Source organism: Gossypium hirsutum, chromosome A12 (assembly GCF_007990345.1).
Source record: "Gossypium hirsutum isolate 1008001.06 chromosome A12, Gossypium_hirsutum_v2.1, whole genome shotgun sequence".
In the NCBI taxonomy this organism is placed as follows: Eukaryota; Viridiplantae; Streptophyta; class Magnoliopsida; order Malvales; family Malvaceae; genus Gossypium; species Gossypium hirsutum.
In genome coordinates this window covers 10,731,484-10,753,758 of record NC_053435.1, presented here as the reverse complement: position 1 = coordinate 10,753,758, position 22,275 = coordinate 10,731,484, and the positions used below count along the sequence as shown (strand labels likewise).

The following is a 22,275-nucleotide window of genomic DNA, read 5'->3' as shown; positions in this document are numbered from 1 at the left end:
AAAGGAACAATAAATAAATTGTGTTTTCCAGAGAAGATAATTTGAGGAAGTAAGCTTGATTGTGCTCTAATGAGGACAGGGAAAAAGAATATGACGACGACGACGGTGATTGGATAGCCATGGTAAGAATCGAAAAGAATGATGTTTAAACGGTACATCTCAAAACCGATACCATAAAGAGAAGCAACGTTTTCTGTAATTACAATCAACGAGTTATCATTACCAAGGTATTTATAATGATTACAAAAGAAAAAACTGTTGTAAATTTGGATGATATCTAATTATTCTCTTAATAAGTGTCTGGAAAAGAAGTCTACCATAAACTTAAAATAACTGGGCAACCAAAAATTAATGTAAAGAAAATACCAAACAGTGATGAAATTTATAGCTAAACTCATGTTTGTTTTTCTGGTCATAATTCAAACACTAATTTATTTAAATCTAAGCCTTTCGTATTGAGGTCCCAACAGATCAAATATATTAGCAGAACCATTAAAAAGAGAGACCAAAATTGATTATAAAACAAAGAAATCACGGGCAAGGTAGAATCGTGGGATCCAATGGTGTAGACATATCCCTTTGGCACATGTTGGGCTCAATGCTTACAACACCTTCTCCCTAAACATTAGATATATGTATTAAGCTCATAAATGGAAATACATGAATAAATAAATAAAGATTGTACCTTGGCAAGATTTCTGAAGTGAGTGGTGTTATAGTTTCCAGTAGGGAACAAAATCTCAATAAGATCAGCTAATACCAGTTGGGGTTGAGAGACAGCACCATCAAACCAATCTTTAATCATTTTTTTATGTAAAAAAAAGAGTGAAATAATTATTGTTATATAAATAAATAAATAACAAAAGAAAAGATAAATAAAAAATCATTACCAAGAGTTGTTAATTTATAGATTCTCTTATCGTATCTCCAGATGCTTTGGTTAGTAAGAAATCCAAAACATGAATGATCTTCAATGTTTATGTTTTGGAGGAAGGTAGTGGTATTGTATCCAATTGCATCCCAACTGTATGTTTCATCTATTACAACATCCACTGTCTGAAATAAATATTAATAAAGTTGTTAATGATTTTTTAAAAAAAAAACATTTATAAACAAAAACATAACTTACACATAGAATAGCATGCAAATCTTCAATATCATCAGGGTTGGAGATATTGTATGTAATCTTGTTAATGGAGGCGTCCACATTTTCTCCTCCTGCATCTTCTACATACTGTTTTCACCTTAAATTAAATTTAAATATTACACAATAATCTAACTAACAAAATTATTTTCAATTTATTTAATACCTTTAACTTGTATAATTCCTTTGTGAAAGACCATATGCCCTGCATTTATTTTACAATAACTCGGTTATTTTCAGATTCTAACTTTTGATAAAAAAACCATACATGTATGTGGAAGTGAGTTTTCGATCAAATCGAGTGAAAAAATTTTGAGTTAACCGATTTGACGAGTATTATTTTATCATCCTACTTTGATTTGAAATTTTTTTTGAATAGAGTTAAATTAAAAAATTCAACATGTCAAATTAAAATATTGTTACATCATAATTAATTTCATGTTAAAGCAAATAAATTTGAAACCCTATATATGTGAACTTTTTCAAAGCCTCCAAAAAAATTAGTATAATAAACTTGAATCATTAATTAACTTATTTAGGTCCCAAATTATTATTTTAGAAAAATTTTAAATTTCTTTATATATTCTTTAAATTCTTTTTAAATTTTATAATTTTTAAAAATATAAATTTTGGAACTTTAAAAATTATTTTGAATTTTTTTTAATTTTTGTTGAGTGAAAGACTAATTTGCTCCTTTTCAAAATTGATAGGGACCAAATGGGTATTTACACTAATTTGTTATTCAAATTATTCGAGTCGTAAAATTTAACTCGAATCGAATAATTCAAATAACTTGATTCGATTAACTCAAAATTTAAATTTTTCTCGAATCAAATCGAATTTTACTCACCCTACGTATACTTGGATTTAGGGATGAAATCAAGCATATGAATGTGTGGCCACTGGTTCAGCTACCTACATTCTGGTATTCCATCCATGCCACTATTGGTTTGAATGCTTTTTCCTTGGCCTCTGGAACTTTAGTTAAGCATAAATAGTTGTCCTTTACCTGAAACAATAATTAAAATAGCAAGGGTCAATCTAAAACAATATCATTCATTATTATGCCTTAATTACTGTATCTTTACAGACATTTTCGTATAATCAGTTCACAAGTAATGTTAAAACTTATAAAATATTAAAATATAATAAAAAAGACACGTCAATATTCATAGTGAAAAATAATAATCCATTTATTAATATTTTTATATATTAAATAAATAATAAGTTTAATTTCTTTAAAACACTTCGGTATTTATTAAACAAATAAAACTTATATATTACCTTACCTTAAAATTTTAGATTTTCACTACCTTGGATAAACTTTGCATTAAAATTTTCTGTAAAAGAATTTGCATTAATTTTTTTTATCTTCATATACTAAAAAAATATTCTATAACAATTTGTAAATAAAATAAACTTTACATGCACCTTTTATTAATTTTACTTATTTTTTTGATTGAATCTTAGTTCGATTGGGATGAATATTATTGTCAATGTAAAAAGACGCGGGTACGTTCGAGTGCACTGAAGTACATTATCCTTTTATTTATGGGTTTAGGAGGAACTATAAATAATTTTAGAAATTGTATAAAAAGGAATAAATATAATTAGAATATATAATGAGACTGATCAACATTAATTTTATTTATTTTAAAGTTGAAAATTATATATTTAAGATAAATAAAACAAATATTTACCCATAAAAATAATAATAAATTGAAAAGTTTCAGAATGACATATTTGTTTTATGAGATGAAAATAAATACTGACCGCTTTGTAGACTTGATTTGCTCTCTTCTCCAAATTTGCAAAAGCCCCCAAGAACTTGATCCATTCTGCCCTCTGTGTCACATCAATTATAAGTAAAATATATATATAATAAATTTATAAAAAAATAATGTGGAGTAGTTTTAAATGCATGTAAAAAGATAAAAAAAAACCCTTAAAATAAATTCATAATTGAGTTTTAAAAAATAATATAAAATACCCAAATAGTAATTCGTATTAAAATACATCATCAATAAATTAATAAATAATTTTAAAAATAAAATAAAATAAAATATTATTAACTAGTGATATTTTGTGATCCATTGAGAATTGTTACGATACTATTATCTATCCATAACCCGAATGAGTCCGGGTTGGATTCTAGATGGTTCACACACTGAGCTCGCATGACACTAAGTGTTTGCAAGAGAGGAATTTACACTCTCCCATAAGATCACACGCGAGATCGCCCATGGAATCGTGCGATATGGGTTCACATGTTACTATATAGGGGAACCCCCATCGTATAAACACGTATTAAGTTTAGTGTAGAATACGAGTTGGCATGTATGAAACTTACCTAAAATATCACATTAATAAATAATAACCATATCATATAAATATACAACCTTGCCATTTAAAGAAGATAGAGAAAAATACTCATCAAGAATATATCAACTTGTATATAAAATTATTGATATTTAAAAAAGAACCTGTAAAGGAGAGTCCTCTCCAGTAGCGGCAAAGTTAGCGAAATTGCAAGCTTGATATAGATCAAGGTTAGAAACAAAATGTGCGACAAATGGTGCGAGCTGTTGAGGCTCACTTGCGTTGATCAAACTTATTTCTCCTCCTTCAACCATTTTCAGTACACATTCAGAGGCCACCGTGTTTGATGTCATCCCTTTCATGCTTCCCACTACTCCCAATAGCTGCATTCCTAACTTTAATTATTTTCTTCTCCTTATTTCTCATTACAGTTTTCAATATTCACTTTCAACCACTATATATATTTATTTAATTACAAAATTTATAAAATAAATCCAATAAATAAATTATAAAAGTGGATAATATATATATTTAAAATTACATAATTGACTCAATAAGTGTTAAGTATAATGGTAAGGTACATTACATTTTTAAGAAAAATATAATTTTAAATTTTAGATACAATATTTTAAAAAAAAGCAGCTATAAAATCTAAACTTAAACCGTAAAACTAATATAAAATATATAAAAAAAAAGAGAGACAACACAATTCATATATAAATTGTGTTTTTTATAGGACTCGTGCATACAAATTTAGAATAGCAGATCTTTTGTTCACACTTAGCAACCAAAATTCAAACTCTGTTAATAACGTTTGCCCTCCATATAACTGTTGTTTTATAACAATGGCGCCAATGTTGTATTCATTTGTTTAGGGTGGGGGAAGAATAGACTTAATCATGAGATGAGTCCGGCCGAATTCAGACTTGATTAATGTAAAATTTTAGGCCTATTTTTTAAACCCGAACTTAAAAATTCTATCCAAATACTAAATTCAACTCAGATTAAAAATGTTAAATTTGACCTTGACCCAACTTGTCCATATTAATTTTTTTATATTATTTTTATATAAAAACAAATTTAAAAATATAATATATCAAGTACACTAAAAGCATTAAACAAATTGAAAATACATTAAAAAAACTTTATACTTATATAACACTAACATAGTTGTAACTTAGTAAACAAATGCATCTAAAATAGTAGCAAAATGAACAATAAAACAAGAGTTATGCAATATACAAATAATAATAACAAAATATTAGCAATCTAATAGCAAAATGGCAGCACAATAATAGCATAAAAGAAAGTTTAAGCTAATTCAAGCCGAACTCGTGTCAAAAAATCCTACTCAAAGCTTGATTCGTTTAGAAAACAAACCTTATTTTTTGTCTAAACTTATTTTTCAGACTTATATTTTTATTAAAATCCTCTTGTTTTTTAAATGAACCTTTAAGCTTGAATAGATAATGAAATCCATGATCAAATCTAGGGAAGAGGGAGCATGTCGGTTGATGAAGAAGGATCTCGTCAACATTAGCCTAATTCAATTATTTATTACAATTAAATGTAATTAAATGATATACTTATTTCAATAATTTTAATAATGATTGTTCTAGTAAATAAATATTTTAAAAAAATTGAATTACGTATAAAAAGTATATATCAACCATGTATACACATATAGCAAATTATATTGGTTTTGGTTCTTACCTCAAAAAAGGAAACTGGAAGCCGAGAACATAAGATAAGGCACATGAGAAAAATTTGTTAGCTATAAATATTGGGAATGAAATTAATAATGATACATGTTAAAACTAATTGATGACAATAAATAGTACAACAATACCATTAATATAATTACTCATTTACCTTTCTAACTATCAAAATTTTCATTAAAAATTCTAACTTAATTTATTAAGTTAAATTATTGTTAGAAATATTTTTTCTTTTTCCACCAAAATTAATATTTAGTTTTAAATTTTAATTTACAAAATTAAAGTTAGTAGAAAAATTTAATAAAATTTAAAAATTTAGTAGTAAAATTAAAATATATAAAAGTTGAGTGATAAATTTATTTATTTTTTCAAAATATAATGATAAATATCAATCAGAATAAGGGTTAATATACTATTTAGTATTTGAGTTTGATTTTAATATTCGATTTGATATTTAAATTTTTTTGTCTTAATTTGGCACCTAATTTTGACTTCAATGTTCAGTTTGGCACTTGAATTTTTTTTTCAAATAGATACTTGAGTTTTCTTTATCTCATACAAATACCTAAATGGACTTCAACGATCAATTTAGTACATGAGTTTTTCCTTTGTCTTAATTAAGTACTTATGTTTTTTTTATAAAAACATACAGATCAAATATTTATTAGACCACATTATGTTGTTTGATTTGGGTACTAAATCAAATATTAAAACTAAACTCGAATACCAAAATTGAGACAAAAAAATTTAGATACTAAATTAAATATTTGAGCCAAATTTAGATAACAAATGATATACTAACCTTCAAAATAATGTATAGTGACAAAATTCAATATTTATCTATAATGTGAAATTTACACTTTAACCCAATTTTAAACGGCGGCAATACCTGGAAAACTGGTGGTGGTATCGACTGAAAAGTTAGAGAGTGGGATGACAAATGACTTAATCCTTGGTGTGCAATATTTTGTCCTTCCAGCCATCCTTGTATCACTCTATATATTAAAATTTCAGAAATGGATATCAGAAATAAAGGAAAAAAGAAGAGATGATGGAGGTACCTGGATGAGAAGATAACTCTTGCCATCAATGCCATTCTTAATGACTTTGAAAGTCTGACCATAGTAAATATGGTAGTTTTGAGCGTCTTCTACTTTGGAGATGTTGCCTTGCGGTTTGACGTTTGGTGCTGCCGCCGCCGCCCCAATATCTATATCGGATAGCCACTTCTTCCAACTCAACAACCAGGCCACCATTAACAGCCTCTGGATCCAATAACTACAACCACGAGACATGATGATGAAGCTTTCCAAAATGGAGGAGTTGGAGGTTGGATCGATGAAGTGAAGCAGTTGTTGGGCAAGGTGGGGAAGATGAAATCAATGCAAATGGGAACCCGTGAACTTTTTCTCAACTTTTATTATTATTTTTTTATGTTTCTACTTTTTACCCTTTTAGATGATGAACAAACCAAACCCGTGAACTCATGTATGTTTTGTCTTTTTGTCATCTTATGTTCCACACCTTCTATTTTGTTCATACCTTCTTAACCCCCTAATTTCCAAACTTTCCTAATATTCCCATTCCCTCATGTGCCCTGCACTAGCGCTGCCACTCATCAACTTTCCAACTTTTTCTCTTTTCTTTTAATTTTCTAATTGTTTTTTTTACGACACATCATTAGCCGGAGCAAATTATTGTCAACGCACACTGCATAAAAAGGATAATCCCTTCAACTCCAACCTACGATGTGGGTTGTGGGGTAAACAGCCTGATCAATGAGCCAACAATGGAGTTCAATTTTGTAATTGCTAATATCAGATTAATTAAAAAAGTTTAAAGTCTGAAATAACATTTTCTTTAGATTGAGTTACAAGAACATCTCTCTAGCAAGCATGAGAGAGCACGAGACGGGTTGCAATACCAATTAACTAGGCAAATCTCAGCCCTAAAACCTTTACCAATCGAGTCGACAACCCCATTAGTGGGTTTCTTTTCTGGTCATAAAGAGCACGTCATAGATCAAATAACAGTACGAAACATAGAATATTTCAGCTCTATCGGCTTTAACGAGGAAAGACATAAAGTTTGGCATAGTGGAATTAGAAACATAATCTCTAGTAGAATTATCTAGATAAAAGCTAGTAAGCACATAAAGGTTGCTTTCTTTTCGAGTTAAAGCATCCACACATACAGATGATTATTTTGGAATGATCCCCATAAAAGCCTGCAATCATCAACCAAAGGTTCAAGAAGCAAAATCAGAAGATGAATGGTTTAGAACCATGCTAATGACTGCTATGACATCAACTTTGATATCATTTAACAAAAGTAGTGTAACGATTTAATTTTCGATGGTATCAGAAAGTATTGTTTCAAAACCAAATTTCTTAAGTCGAGTTAGTCTGAAAATTTTATCGAGGAGTTTATGCGACAATTATGGAATTAGAGATTAGAATTATTAAGCAAATAAATTAGATAAATTATTAAGAAAAGTACAAGGACTAGTTTGGAAGGTTGGTCAATAATAAGTAAGGTATAAGGACTACATTGCAAGGAGACTAGAATTGATGGATTAAATGGGTCATTAACCAAAGTCCTTAAATGCTATTAAACCATGTTGGAAGCGTAATAAAAAAAACTAAAATACTAATTTTATTACACACAAATAAACACAATACAATATACAATACAAACACTCTTTTATTTTTTCTCTCTATACTAGCTATTGCTAGTTTTTCTTTCTATACTCACAACACTTTTTTTTTCTCAAAGTTACTATTTTTTTTCAACACTCACAACACATAAACTATACATACATATATATAGACATAGTCTAGTTACCTTAATGATTACTTATCCCGACATAGTCTAGTTACCTTAATGATTACTTATCCCTTAAGTATATCATAAATGATAATGCTTATCCATTGTACATGCCTTGCCTTGTAGAACTTTTCAATGTTGCTATCATCTTGATTTTTCATGAAGTTTCCAACATGATAAGCTTTATCCAATTTGCAAAGTTGTATTCAATTTGAAAATCAAGATGTATGAGGTAGAAGCCAATTTAGATACAAACTCTTTGGTTGCAATTTTTGACTTTGAAAAGTTGGTTTGATTTCTAACACTCCCCCTCAAACCGAACTTTTCATTCCAAGCTTTTCTTTGAGTTTATGGAATATGTCCGCTTTCAATGGCTTCGTAAAAATGTCTGCCAGTTGATCTTCTGTTCTGTAGTAAACAAACTCCATATTTTTATTTTTCACTTGCTCTCGAATAAAATGATACTTTGTATCGATATGCTTGCTTCAACTATGAGACACTGAATTCTTTGCAAGAGATATTGTGCGCTTGTTGTCAACATAAATTGTAATTGGACCTTCTTGTATAATAGATAATTCACCCAAAATATTCTTCAACCAAATTGCTTGACACGTGCATGTTGCAACAGCCATGTATTCTGCTTCACATGTTAAAAGGGCTACTGTTTGTTGCTTTTTCGATGACCATGAAAATGATGCGGAGCTAATATAGAATAAATATCCGGATGTACTTTTGCGATCATCCAAGTCACCACCATAATCACTATCTGAATAATCAACCAATTTTGAACTTTGTGAGTATGTATAAAATAAACCCTGATCCATCGTACCTTTGATGTATCTCAAAATTCTCTTTGCTGCAATCAGGTGATTTTGTTTTGGCTTCTCTATGTATCTGCTAACTATTCCCACTGTGTACATGATGTCTGGCCGTGTGATAGTCAAGTACCTTAAACTTCCAATGATACTTTTAAACAACGTTGGATTTACTGGCTCTCTGAATGAATCAACACTTAATTTCATGCTTGGTTCTGCTGGCGTGGCTGCTGGCTTGCAATATTTCATATTGAATTTTCTTAAAATTTGTTCTGCATACTTCTTTTGAGACACAAATATTCCATCTTTCATTTGTTTCACTTCAACTCCAAGAAAGTATGACATTTCACCTATATCTGTCATTTCAAATTCTTTAGTCATAGTTTTCTTAAAGTCATTGAACATACCTGGATTGTTTCCTGTGAAAATCATATCATCCACATATAAGCACACGATCATGATGTCACCAACTTCATTTTTCTTTGTATATAGAGATGCTCGTATGGACTTTTCATGAACTCGTTCTTCTGAAAGTATTCATCTATTCTTTTGTTCCATGCTCTCGGAGCCTGCTTTAGTCCATATAAAGCTTTCTTCAAGCGATAAACTTTGCCTTCTTGTCCTTGTTTGCAATATCTAGGTGGTTGTTCAATGTAGACTTCTTCTTCCATGTAGCCATTAAGGAATGCTGACTTCACGTTCATCTAATAAATTTTCCATTTATTTTGTGCTACAACTGCCATAAGAAGCCTTATAGTATCAATTCTGGTGACTGGAGCAAATACTTCATCATAGTTTACACCATATCTTTGCTTGTAGCCTTTTGCAACTAGTCTTGCTTTGTATTTCTCCATATTTCTTTCTTTTTTGGTCTTCGTCTTGTACACCCATTTAACTCCAATTGGACTATGTCCTTCTGGTAAACTTGTTAGCTCCCATGTGTCATTTCTTCTTATTGCTGCAATTTCTTCATCTATTGCCTTCTTCCATTTGACGTCTTTAATTGCATCTTCATATATTATTGGATCACATTCTGTCATCAAATAGAATAATGAATAATCAATTATTGTTTCTATGGGTTCTATAACCTCATAAACATCGCGTAAACTACGCATTCTTGCAGGTGCTTCCTCTGAGTTGCTGGTATTGCTGCTGGTTGGTGATGATGATGTTGTAGGAGTTGTTGCAACAGGACTTGGAGGAAGGCTTTGATCGTCGCCTTGTTCTTGATTAATGATGTCATCGTCTTTGTCATCACTGAAAAATAATCCTTAAATTTTCTTTTCTTCTTCACTCCATCTCTAATAATCAGCTTCATCGAATTCATCGTCTCTTGAAATAATAACTTTCTTGGTAAGAGGGTTGTATAACCTATATGCCTTACTTCTCTTTTCATAACCAATGAAAATACATTTTACTCCTTTATCGTCAAGCTTCTTTCTCTTCTGGTCAGGAACATTAGCATATGCAATGCATCCAAAAATCTTGAGATGTCTGACTTCTGGCTTTTGATTGCTCCAAGCTTCATTTGGCGTCTTGTATTTCATGCTTTTTATTGGACACCGGTTCAACAAATAAACAGCACATTGAACAGCTTCAGCCTAGAAAATTCTTGGTAAATGCTTACCTTTAACCATGCTTCTTGCCATATCAAGAATAGTACGGTTCTTTCTTTCAGTGATTCCATTTTGTTGTGGCGTGTACGCAGTTGTTAACTGGAGAATAATTCCGTCTTTCTTGCAGAAGCTTTCAAATAGCTTTGAAGTATACTCACCATCTCTATCAGTTCTAAGTATCTTAATGAAATGTCCACTCTATTTTTCTACCATGGCTTTGAACTCAATAAACATGTCAAGTGCTTCTGATTTTGTTTTAAGAAGATATATCCAACTTTTTTTACTAAAATCATCAATAAAAGTAACATAGTACCTGTTTCCACCAAATGATGGTATATCAAAAGGACCTGCTATATCGGAGTGCACGATCTCCAATGGTCTCCTAGCTCGTCGAGTTTTTCCCGCTTCAAAACTCTGTATGTGTTGTTTTCCCTTAATGCAGGCTTCACACAGTTGATCAGGAGGATTAATTTTTAGCAACCCATTCACCAAATTTTCTTTTGACAATAGCTTCAGACCGGAAAATCCAAGATGCCTGAACCTTAAATGCCACAACCATGATTCATCTTTAATTGTATTCTTCATACATTTCACCTCTCCAGATTCAATGTCAATAGTAAACAGATGGATACGCGTCATATCAACTTGGGCAATTAATTCACCACTCTTATTTTTTAAGGCGAGCATGAAATCCTTCATATGTACTTCATATCCTTTTTCTAGAAGCTGTCTAAGGCTGATGATGTTGCTTTTCAAAGCTGGTACGTAATAAACATCTTAAATGAACTTCTTTTCTCCATTCTTTTGTGTAATAGTGACTTTGCCTTTGCCTTTGACCATGGCATGCGATTCATCTCCAAACGTTACTTGTCCATGAATATTCTCATCCAACTCTAAAAATAAGTCTTTTCGGCTACACATGTGATTGTTGGTGTAATTATCAAGATACCAAATATTTTTTCTTGATTTGTCACTTTCTTTATAAGTGAGGAATACATTAGATTCCACGTTTTCTTCTTCTTTAGCTGCTGCTACATGATTTCTCTCATCCATCTTGGAATTTGATCTACACTCGTAACTATAATGGCCATATTTATTGCAATTATAACATTGTACCTGAGATTTATTTCCTAGTTGAAATCTACCTCTGTCTCGACCTTGGCCTCGAGCTCCTTGTCCACGACTTGATGTTTGATATTCGTCACTTGTTTGGACTTTACCATATGATTGATTTCCTCGTCCACCTCTATTTTTGCCTCTATATCCTCCATGGTATCCTCCACGATTGCTCGTACCTTGTCCAAAATTATCCCTAGCTCCACTTTCGTTGAAGAACAACTTGCTTTGCAAGACTTGGTTCGAATTTCCAGTATCATCATTTAGCTTCATTTTATGCTCATGGGCTTGGAGGGAGCCCACAAGTTCGTCGATTGATGTTTGTGATAAATCTTTTGACTCTTCAATGGCAACCACCACATAATCAAATTTGCGTGTCAATGACCGCAATTTTTTTTCCATTACTCTGACATCATCAAGTGTTTCTCCATTTCTTTTCATTTCATTTACCACCGCTTTCACCCGAATAACATAATCATCAACACTTTCCAACGGTTTCATTTTCAGCGTCTCAAATTCGGCTCTAAGGGTTTGTAAGCGTACCTTTTTAGCCTTTTCCGCTCCTTGAAGGGATTTTTACAAAATTCCCCATGCTTTGTTTGATGTCTTCGTATCTGAAATTTTTTTCAAAGGTTGATTCATCAACACCTTGAAAAATAAAAAAACAACGCCCTCTTATCCTTTTTATGAGCTTTTTTCAATGCTCTTTTTTCTTCATTTGTCAAAGCCGCTTCGGTAGCTGCATTTTCGGGCTCGACATATCCTTCTTCGACAACGTCCTAACAATCTTAAGAATCGAGCAAAGCCCTCATCTAGATGCTCCAGTTGTCATAATTTGTCATTGTTAATTTCGGGATCTGCAGTTGAATCATGTTTCCCATTGCGACGTCAACACGAACCTAGCTCGGATGCCACTTGTTGGAAGCGTAATAAAAAAAACTCAAATGCTAATTTTATTACACACAAATAAACACAATACAAAATACAATACAAACACTCTTTTATTTTTTCTCTCTATACTAGCTGCTGCTAGTTTTTCTTTCTATACTCACAACACTTTTTTTTTTCAAACTCACTAATTTTTTTCAACACTCACAACACATAAACTATATATACATATATATAGACATAGTCTAGTTACCTTAATGATTGCTTATCCCTTAAGTGTATCATAAATGATAATGCTTATCCATTGTACATGCCTTGCCTTGTAGAACTTTTCAATGTTGCTACCATCTTGATTTTTCATAAAGTTTCCAACATGATAAGCTTTATCCAATTTGCAAAGTTGTATTCAATTTGAAAACCAAGATGTATGAGGTAGAAGCCAATTTGGATACAAACTCTTTGGTTGCAATTTTTGACTTTGGAAAGTTGGTTTGATTTCTAACAAACCATAACTAAAACATTGTTAGTTGCTTGTATTGATGATTGCGATTAATTCCCACTATCTTTTTCATGTTTAATTATCCACCATTAGATAAGATAATTTTACTTTAATTAATTAATGAAAATTAGATATTATAAGGCAAAAGATGAAAGAACTTAGTGGACCATTCCATCTTCTTCTTCACGGCAACAAAGACAGAAAAGAAGAAAATTTCATGGTTTTTCTCCTATTGCCGTGAGCTATACTTAGCATTGGTAAGCTTTTTCATTTATTTTTTGGTAAATTCCTAGTTTATGATATTAGATTATTATAACCCATTCCATAGATCATGAAATTATTAGAATTTCATAAAGTTACCATTGTTGTTACCATTGTTGAATGCTGGAGAGTAGAGAGTGGAATGAGTGGAACCATAATATTTAGAGTAGGAATAAGGTTTGATTTAAGATTGGTTAATGTGGCTATTGTTGAAGCTTGGAAATTAGTGAGAAAATGATGTGAACCTCTAGAGTTTATGTATAAAGTTGGATTTAGATTGTAATGGAAGATATGAAAATCAGATATTAGGGTACAAAAAGGTAAAGTTGAGAAAAATATATTTATACTTTGTTTCAACAAATTCTATATTTAATGTATTACTAATTTCATTTTCATATTTAGATTATTGAATAAAGTTAAAGACAAAACTGAATTTCATAGGCTAAAAAAAAAGAATTCATTTTGTGCTAGCATAATTTGCATGCATTACACAAAATTATTAAGTAATTTAACATGTGAAATCTTCAGTAATAAAGGTTGACATAAATGAGATTTGTGCCATGTTGATATTGAGCATAAATGGTAACTTGTTAAGTAAGTATATACATTAACATTATTATGGTGTTATGAATAGTATGTATAAGATTAATATATTAAAAATGAATTGTGAAATTATAATTAAGCAAGCTTAAGAATTGAAAGTGATATTTAATGGAATGAAAGTATAATTATTTTTAATGACTTAATTATGAATGACATAACGTGGAATAAATATATATGTATTGGTAAATTTGATATTATAATACACATTGTGTTCGCATATAATTTGATGATAAAAGATAATGACAATGTCCTGTTAAATGGTATCAAATAGAGTTTTAAGTATAATTGATACGCCGTAGAATTTGTTATATAAAATTACTTTAATGTTGGAAACATCTTACTTAGTAGTTTTTTAGAACCCTAGGATCAGGAACGTATGTCGTTTACATATTATTCGATAGTTCTCTAGAGCTCCGAGGTCCGAGAACGTATCACTACCTCTAAAAGATTTGGAGATCGTGAGTGTAAATCGATGTAATAATCTGTATATCCAATCTTGAGTCCAAAATTGGTTAATAGGGACAAAAATGTATTATGATATACGATAATAAAATCTGAAAGTGAAATATTTTTGATTTAAAGAAAGAGAACCAATTTACATGTTAATGAAAATGAGAAATACAAAGTGTTTGATTGATCATGCAAAAGTTGTAAACTAAGAGTCTTGGGGCCGTTCATAAGAAAACATTAAATCTTGTGAATTTTATTTTATATTGCAATTTTTATTTAATGATATGTTATAATTTTTTGTTGTTATGCTTATTATTTTATCATAGTTACATTTTGAATTCAAATTATTTTAGTATCATTGAGATTTCAATGCTCAATGTGTGAATATGTTTGTTTTTGTGCAGAGGTGATGAGTAGGTTCCATTTAGATCAAAATATTTTGATAGCATCTAAAACTCTCATCTCAATCTGATTAAAGTTTATATGAATTTACATCTACCTAAATTAGTAGGAGTAAATGGAGTCTCACATGCTAACATTTTTTAGTTTGCATTTGGTGATCTAACTTAAGCTAAGAATGAGTTTTTAACATTTTGAATATGTTATATATATATATCACCATGATTAATGTAAGAAATAAATGTATGATGGTTATGCATAAGGATGCTTGATGACTTGATTGCTAAGCAAGCTAGCATGATGGCTGAATTTGTATGTTATTGTGACATGTTTATGCCTAGCATGTTTGGAGGTGCTTTGGGTATGTGCTTTTGGTGTTTTAAATTTGGTTTTGGTATCCTATAAGTTTACATACTAGAACAGGGTAATTAGAGGGAAATTTTTTTATCACAATTTCAAAATATAAGGTACAAGTAGAAAAAAAATACACATTTTAAAATGAAATTTGTAATAAGATGAAAAAAGTTCTAGATAGTATTTATAGAGTTAGTGGTGGGTAATTATAATTTTAAGAGATGATAATGATTTTAAAATTATTAAAATCATAAATATATTAAATTTATTATTATCTCTTAAAATTATAATTTAATATTTAAAATTATCATAAATATGTTAAAATTATTATTATCTCTTAAAAATCATTATTAAGTGTTGGGTACTGCACTGTTAAGACATATTGTACTTTTAGGAAAATAATATAGGTTCAAATCTTAGAAACAATATTGTTAAGAGAGATAACCATGAACCTTGAGTATATACCATAAAAACGGACATAGAAAATATAAAAAATATAATTATTAAAAATTTTAATTGAAAATATAATGATAATTTCTTTTAAAAATTTTAATTATTAAAACATTAGATTTTAATAATTTAAATTTTATCAAATTTAAAATTGTTATGAAATAAAAGAATAGATAGAGTAAAAACAAGAGATGTTTACAATGTTTCTTCAAATTCTATATTTATAAACATAAAAAATATAAATGAAATAAAATTCTACTTCTAATAAATATTAAAGTCTTAAAATACATCAAACTATATTTTTGGGCATGTTATTCATTTATTCAATTTGATCCCTCCAAACCCTAATATATGAAATTATTGTATCTCTTGATTTCGCCGATTGAATCAAAATCTGATTTCGTAAATATATTGCAGGGACATTCTACTATAAATAAACACTAATATCTCTCCAAGTTCTCATCTCCTCCTCTAAACTATCATGGATTATCATCATTTAATATATATATTTTTGGTGAATTACAAGAAAAGGACAAAGCCTTAATAGCAACGTGACTAGTGAGACTGAAACTCAAGTCACACCTAAAGTGGTGAGTACTCTAACCATCAGACCAACAAATGGTTTCATCATCAGTGGCTAATGTTTATTCATGAGAAAATTGATGGGATTCATGGATCAATGCTTGTCACTAATACAATCTTTATCATGGTTAAATTGCCTTATAGCCCTTGGTAATATTGCACCTTAAGTTTTAATTAAATCTCTTCATTTAATTCACCTTGCAATTTGGTCACTGTATTTAATTACTAGCTAATTTCATTTTTTGATCTTATATTTGACTTATGAAATTCTGGGTTAAATTTTTGGGGCAACTCGACTTAATACATTCAATCTTGAAATTGATTTTTTCGACACCGACGAAAATTATGTTGTTACATTTCTTTTTTTTTTTAAAAAAATTCAATTTATCCAAAAGAAAAAAAAACTCAATAACACAAAAAATTATATTCCCTGAATTAATATAATATTTTTAAAATTTATTTTATTTTATAAATATAATCTTAACTTTCATCTTTTAAATATACAAAATTTGGATAAATTTATTTGTATTATTTATGGAGAAGTAGAATCCTGAACTTCACAACAGAGAAATAAAATCTAATGAAAACAAAGATCAATCTATACTCCAAGCAATATAAATCCTCATCTTTTATTCTAACACCAATCAATCTTATTTGGAATGTATCTTTAATAAAAGATATTATTTTAATAAAATTAAATGCTAAAGTTTTATCTAATTTGTTGGTGTTTATAATTCAATAATATCTTATTAAATGAAAATATTTTATTTTTTAAAATTGTATGAAACAAAACCATGATTACTTTGTTTTATTTGAGATAGCTACAGGATGAATTAATTTTGGTCAAAATCAATATGAGGTCCCTGTACAATTGTCATTACCTTCATTATTATTTCCAAAATAATAAAAAAAAAATCATGTTGTACAGTAGTATTACATATATGAGGAGGGGTTCACTTATCTTATACTTTGATGGATGTCAAATCCAGTAAAAATAAATCCTACCCCTAAAAGCAAAATATAAATTTTATAATAGAGGAGGTAGAGTCATTCCCATAAAGATTAGTTTGACAGTAGTGTTCAAATTTCTCACAATCCAAGCACCCACAACTCTTACAACGTAAAATAAATAAAAGGGATTAAAGTAATGCAAAATTAAATAAATAAAAATTGATTTTGGAATTAAATAAAATAACCCAATTGATAAATAAACCATAAATAAGATAGTTTTACACTCTTTCATATATTCTTGTACTAATATTTTAACAATCCAACAAATAAAATTTTACATTTCATATATATATCATGCATGTTAATTTTTGACATAAATTTAACTATTTGTTGTGTAAAAAACTTTTAATCATTTAATAAATATTAATATATACAATATTTTAAAACAATATAATACAGACATCAAATAGATTTAGGGTTTGCGATCTTTATTCTTGCTCTCCTTTTTTACTACCATGATCCATTTGTGTGAAAGAAAAAAACAGAGAGCTGGATTCTCACGTATGTTTTCCAGGAATTTAAAGAACTCCTTGTTAACAATTGTATTGAGAAATACTATCAGAGTTTGGACGTTCATTAATTATTATTTAAATTTATAATATTAATAACAGATTATATATATTATATTTTTATTTCAAAATAATAATAATAATAATAATAATATAAAAAAACTTAATCTTTAATAAAAAAATTAAAAATATATAAAATTGTTAAAAAATATGTCCAAAATTAGTTTGGACAATTGAGATCTGAATTTGAATAATAATTTTTATATCGATTTCATAAAACCAAGACTTTAATTTTTTATTTTTATTTTTATGTTATTAGGATTGGTGGGAATGAATGTTATGAAATATCCATCATCATGATGTTAACAAGGAGTTCTTTAAATTACTGGGAAATATACATAAGAAGCCACCTCTCTTTTTTTCTTTCACACAAATGAATCATGGTAGTCAAAAAGGAGAGCACCATTAGAGAATGAAGATTGCGAACCCCATTTTCATATCCATATCCATGGGCAAGAAACATAAATTTCTGGTGGAATTCATGGATGAAAAGAATCTAAACTTTTATCCTCCTCAAGTGAAGTGAATGGGACCTGTAATTTTTCCCTGGAAATTTCATAAAGTTGAATATTTGACTGAGTCCAGTGATTCGGATTTACAGTTTGTACTTCAGGCTTCCTACATTTTTCATATGATATCTTTCCAGATCTTCATGGGACCAACAGAATCTTGCAATCTTTAGGAGCAATCCTGATATCATCTTTTCTCTCCATTTAATAATAATAATTATGCCTTTGGTCTCCATGTTTGCTCTTAGTTGATGCATATCGCCTAAATCTCTGCAAGTCTTCTATCTTTTCCGGATAAAATCCAGGATACTCTAAATACATGAAAAACTTATAAAAATCTGATCGTATCCAATGCTCCTAACCGATGAGTAACATAGTATGCTGACACTTGGACAAACAGCTGGTCTAAAATGTTTCTGACTTCTTTTTATCCTTTTTATCTCTATAAGATTCACAACAGCTCTACTTTTATAAAAGCATGCATGAAATTGACTTGATAGCAAGGGGACCAATGGTGACTTATCATCCATATAAAATAACTCAGTTGATACTGTTGTTATTGTAACAATTAAAAAGACAGGTTTGAGCACACTTGAGTACATATTTTCCTCTAATTTTAAAGTTTAAAAAGGGTTATAGGTAAAAATAGGCTTATCCAGCTATACTGCAAGTCTGTAACACTCTTTAATCCTAATGCATCAATGAAGCCAACAGTATGCATGGTAGCACCGAAATGCTTATGTGAACAAAAATGACGCCTAATATTCTATATAGCAAGTACAAGAACAAAATCTTTAAAATTCTCTCCCACTTCTCCAGCCTTTTTTCTTTTTCTTGATAAACGTGTGGGAATATCTTGTGTTAATTTGCTCACAGTTTAGCCTAATCAGGACAAGAGCACACCATTTTGGATCGACTGCACAAGCTTTCCATACAATTATGACAATTAAAACTTTATACCATTGACTTAGCGTAAGGTTTGAATGACATTAATTCAACATCAATATACTGAAACTGTCATAAGTTTAACATAATAACTATCTGCTTGATGCCCATTTGCATGGTGTAAGCTTGCAGTTCATGAGCTTATATGTATACTTTAGTTCACACGGGGAGAATCAAACAATGCTATGATGTATGTTTTGTTATTATGGTCGGTTTTGTTTGGTCAAGCATTGATGCAAAGTTTATGGATAGAACTGATTCTTAATTCACTTTCGATGAACTAAAAGCTGTAGCTTTTTCTTTTGCATTTTAAGAAATAAAAGTTCTAGAAAAACGATCGAGAATCTGTGTGACGGTATACCTCATTGATGAGTTCAGTACCCAACTTTTCTAACGCTATATAGGGATGCCTCAAAGTACTTTCAAGTCACAACCATTACTACCAAAGACAATTCTAATTTCATATTTAATGAGATCAAAAAGAATGGCAGCCATTTCCTTTAATCCTAGACTAAATGTTCAGGGAGGCAGGAAGAATCATGGCGTTGTAGTTGAAGAGATTGCAGGGCTCATCAGAGTTTATGGAGACGGGCACGTTGAGAGGCCACCGATCATCCCTTCCGCCCCTTGCATGGTCACAAATGGTGTGGTATCTAAAGATGTTGCTATTGAGAAATTCACCAATTTGTGGACACGTATCTATGTCCCAAGCTACTCCAGCAAGATGCCTTTACTTGTCTACTTCCATGGGGGTGGATTCTGTGTTGGCTCAGCAAGTTGGAGATGTTACCATGAGTTCCTGGCTGCACTTGCTTCCAAAGCTGGTTGCATAGTCTTATCTCTCAACTATCGTCTAGCTCCAGAAAACCGTCTTCCTGCCGCGTATGATGATGGGATCAACACTCTTATGTGGGTGAAACAAGAAGCTCGGAATGGGGCTAATGAACACAAATGGTGGTTAAACCAATGCCGGTTCTCTAGTTTGTTCCTAGCAGGCGATAGTGCCGGTGCTAATATAGCTTACAATGTGGCCATCAGATCCTATGGAATATCTGGTTCCAGCATCAAGCCTTTGATTCTAAAGGGTATAATCTTGATTCAACCATTTTTCGGAGGAGAGGAAAGAACCATATCTGAAATGCACGCCACACAACCAGCTAACTCAGCACTCAGTCTATCAGTTTTCGATACCTATTGGCGATTATCGCTGCCGTTAGGTGCAGACCGTGATCATCCATGGTGCAACCCTTTAGCTGAAGGTGCTACTACATTGAGGGAACTGAAACTTCCTGCTGCAATGGTGTGCATATCAGAGAAGGATATACTGAAAGATAGGAACCTTGAATTCTGCAATGCATTGGCCAGTTCTGGGAAATGGGTGGAAACAAGGATGTATGAAGGTGTGGGGCATGCATTTCAAATTCTGCATAATTCCCAGTTTTCTCAAATTCGGACACAGGAAATGATGTCCCATCTTAAGGCTTTCATTAAACAATGATCTCACTGATATTCTATAGCAGTTGCTGTTGACATTGCCAGGTGTCGAGTAAAGTAAATTCTAGTTAACGGAAGAATGGGTACATACATACATACATACATACATACATAACACTAGTATTTAGTAAATAAAACTAGATGCTACTCGTTTGGTTTAAGCTCTTGTCTGTACTCAAGTGATATACATATTGAAACCTTGTAATCCTTTTTTCCCTCACAATCAAAAACTACATGTTAGTGAAACTCAATCAAAATACACATTTAGTACAAAGAAGTCTAAGGCCGCCGACAATTGAGCTTTTAACCCTTTGCATAATAATCATAATTCCAATCTCACTAATCTATCAAAAATAATAATTTAATTTTATGAATAAAAAAAATAAATTTAATTTAATTCGATTGTATTATCTAATACATAGTTTTTATCTTAAATTGATATAAAATGATTTATATTTTGTTTCGGTTAGAATTTTAGTACATTTCGACCAATATTATCTTGTACGGGCTAGTATTAATTTATATAAAATTTTAATATATTAAATCAAGGTTTAGTATATGTTAATCTTAACTATTTTTATTATTATATCTAAAAATAAAATATAATCATTTAATTAAGTTATTAAATTTAATTTATAATTTTAAAATATATATTTATATTTGAGATATATTTATTTAAAAATATTAATAAATTATACTAAACCACACATTCACACTATACACATTAGTACCAGAAAAAAAAAACTAAATTAGACGATGACTTGTCGAAATCAGTTAACGATTCAACCTTTAATCAATTGCTAAGGCAAATGAGCGACTTACCATCTAGGAATCACAGACATGTCGCTATGGACTGTAATCATAGTCGTTTATACCTTCAAAGAAAACAATTTCAAATCAAAACAAGACATATATGATAGGGTTAAGAAAGAAAAATAAAAAATTAATTTCATTTTAGAAGAATATTAGATACTTGAAATTGATTTGAATTTTACTTTTTTATTATTATATAAAAGTAATATTTTATATTTAAAATAAATTATAAAAAAATATTTTAAAATTTTGTCTAATAATATTCAAATTTTAGAAAACAAAAATTATTTTATTAAAATAAAATAAAATAATTCAAAACCAAAAATTAAAATAAAAAAAATTAATAACTTAACGAAACCGAATCGAATCAACAAATAATATAAAAAATTCAATCAAACCTAACCGCATCTTGTAAATGCATGAGTTGTAGTCAAGTAATTGTAAAACAAGTTTATTATCATCGAACTTTAGAGAAGTAGACTTGTATTATCTTAATTAAAATTATTGGTTTATAATTCTTTGTATTTTCTGTAAATTTTTAATAATTTAATTTTTTTAATTCAAATTCAATTATTAATATTGAACTATAAACATGAATTTAACAAAATTAACGGTGTTAATAATTAAATTTACATTTTAAATTCAAAAATAGAAGGACTGAATTTCTTAAAATAAAAGTATAAAAATTACATTCTAAATTTGTAAAAATTACATAAACTTATAGTATATTTTAATTAAAATTATTTCAAAGGATTAATCAATTTAATCTTGAAGCTTATGGATTCGATTCCAAAAGAGACATCATTATCAACTCTAGAGATATAAGATTAGACGACTAAATTGAAAAAAAAAATAAAAGTGAAAAGAAAAAAAATAACATTCTAATTAACTCAA

At 29.7% G+C, this 22,275-nt stretch overlaps 3 protein-coding genes across 5 annotated transcripts; 1 reads left to right on the top strand and 2 right to left on the bottom strand.

The window, feature by feature from the left end:
- Window positions 1–354: 354 nt before the first annotated feature.
- LOC107935566 (uncharacterized) lies at window positions 355–7,487 on the bottom strand. Of its 3 annotated transcripts, none has more exons than XM_016868194.2 (11): window positions 6,243–7,487; window positions 6,071–6,176; window positions 5,177–5,190; window positions 3,628–3,846; window positions 2,918–2,989; window positions 2,064–2,153; window positions 1,311–1,349; window positions 1,130–1,234; window positions 891–1,056; window positions 686–795; window positions 355–618 (listed from the first exon to the last, which is right to left on the bottom strand). In XM_016868194.2, the coding sequence occupies exons 1-11, from the start codon at window positions 6,474–6,476 to the stop codon at window positions 532–534; spliced, it is 1,242 nt and encodes a 413-aa protein (XP_016723683.1). In that variant the 5' UTR covers window positions 6,477–7,487; the 3' UTR covers window positions 355–531. The 3 variants fall into 3 exon arrangements, with proteins under 3 accessions (XP_016723683.1, XP_016723689.1, XP_016723696.1); XM_016868200.2 differs by having other exon boundaries at window positions 6,071–6,165; window positions 6,243–6,575; XM_016868207.2 differs by lacking the exon at window positions 5,177–5,190 and having other exon boundaries at window positions 6,243–6,576.
- A 3,728-nt stretch (window positions 7,488–11,215) lies between these two features.
- Window positions 11,216–12,055, bottom strand: LOC107922120 (uncharacterized). The gene has a single exon (XM_016851970.2). The coding sequence runs from the start codon at window positions 12,053–12,055 to the stop codon at window positions 11,216–11,218; it is 840 nt and encodes a 279-aa protein (XP_016707459.2).
- Window positions 12,056–19,411: 7,356 nt separating this feature from the next.
- LOC107939808 (probable carboxylesterase 17) lies at window positions 19,412–20,861 on the top strand. The gene has a single exon (XM_016873195.2). The coding sequence runs from the start codon at window positions 19,481–19,483 to the stop codon at window positions 20,570–20,572; it is 1,092 nt and encodes a 363-aa protein (XP_016728684.1). The 5' UTR covers window positions 19,412–19,480; the 3' UTR covers window positions 20,573–20,861.
- The last annotated feature ends 1,414 nt before the right edge of the window (window positions 20,862–22,275 follow it).

Bases quoted from the DNA above. Each gene is read 5' to 3' on its own strand.
- LOC107935566 (XM_016868194.2), bottom strand. From the start codon at position 6,476: ATGTCTCGTGGTTGTAGTTATTGGATCCAGAGGCTGTTAATGGTGGCC. The intron at 6,177-6,242 runs GTACCTCCATCA...TTTAATATATAG, and splicing joins AGAGTTATCTTCTCATCCAG to AGTGATACAAGGATGGCTGG. The intron at 2,990-3,627 runs GTTCTTTTTTAA...GATGTGACACAG, and splicing joins GAGAGGACTCTCCTTTACAG to AGGGCAGAATGGATCAAGTT.
- LOC107922120 (XM_016851970.2), bottom strand. From the start codon at position 12,055: ATGAAACCGTTGGAAAGTGTTGATGATTATGTTATTCGGGTGAAAGCG.
- LOC107939808 (XM_016873195.2), top strand. From the start codon at position 19,481: ATGCCTCAAAGTACTTTCAAGTCACAACCATTACTACCAAAGACAATT.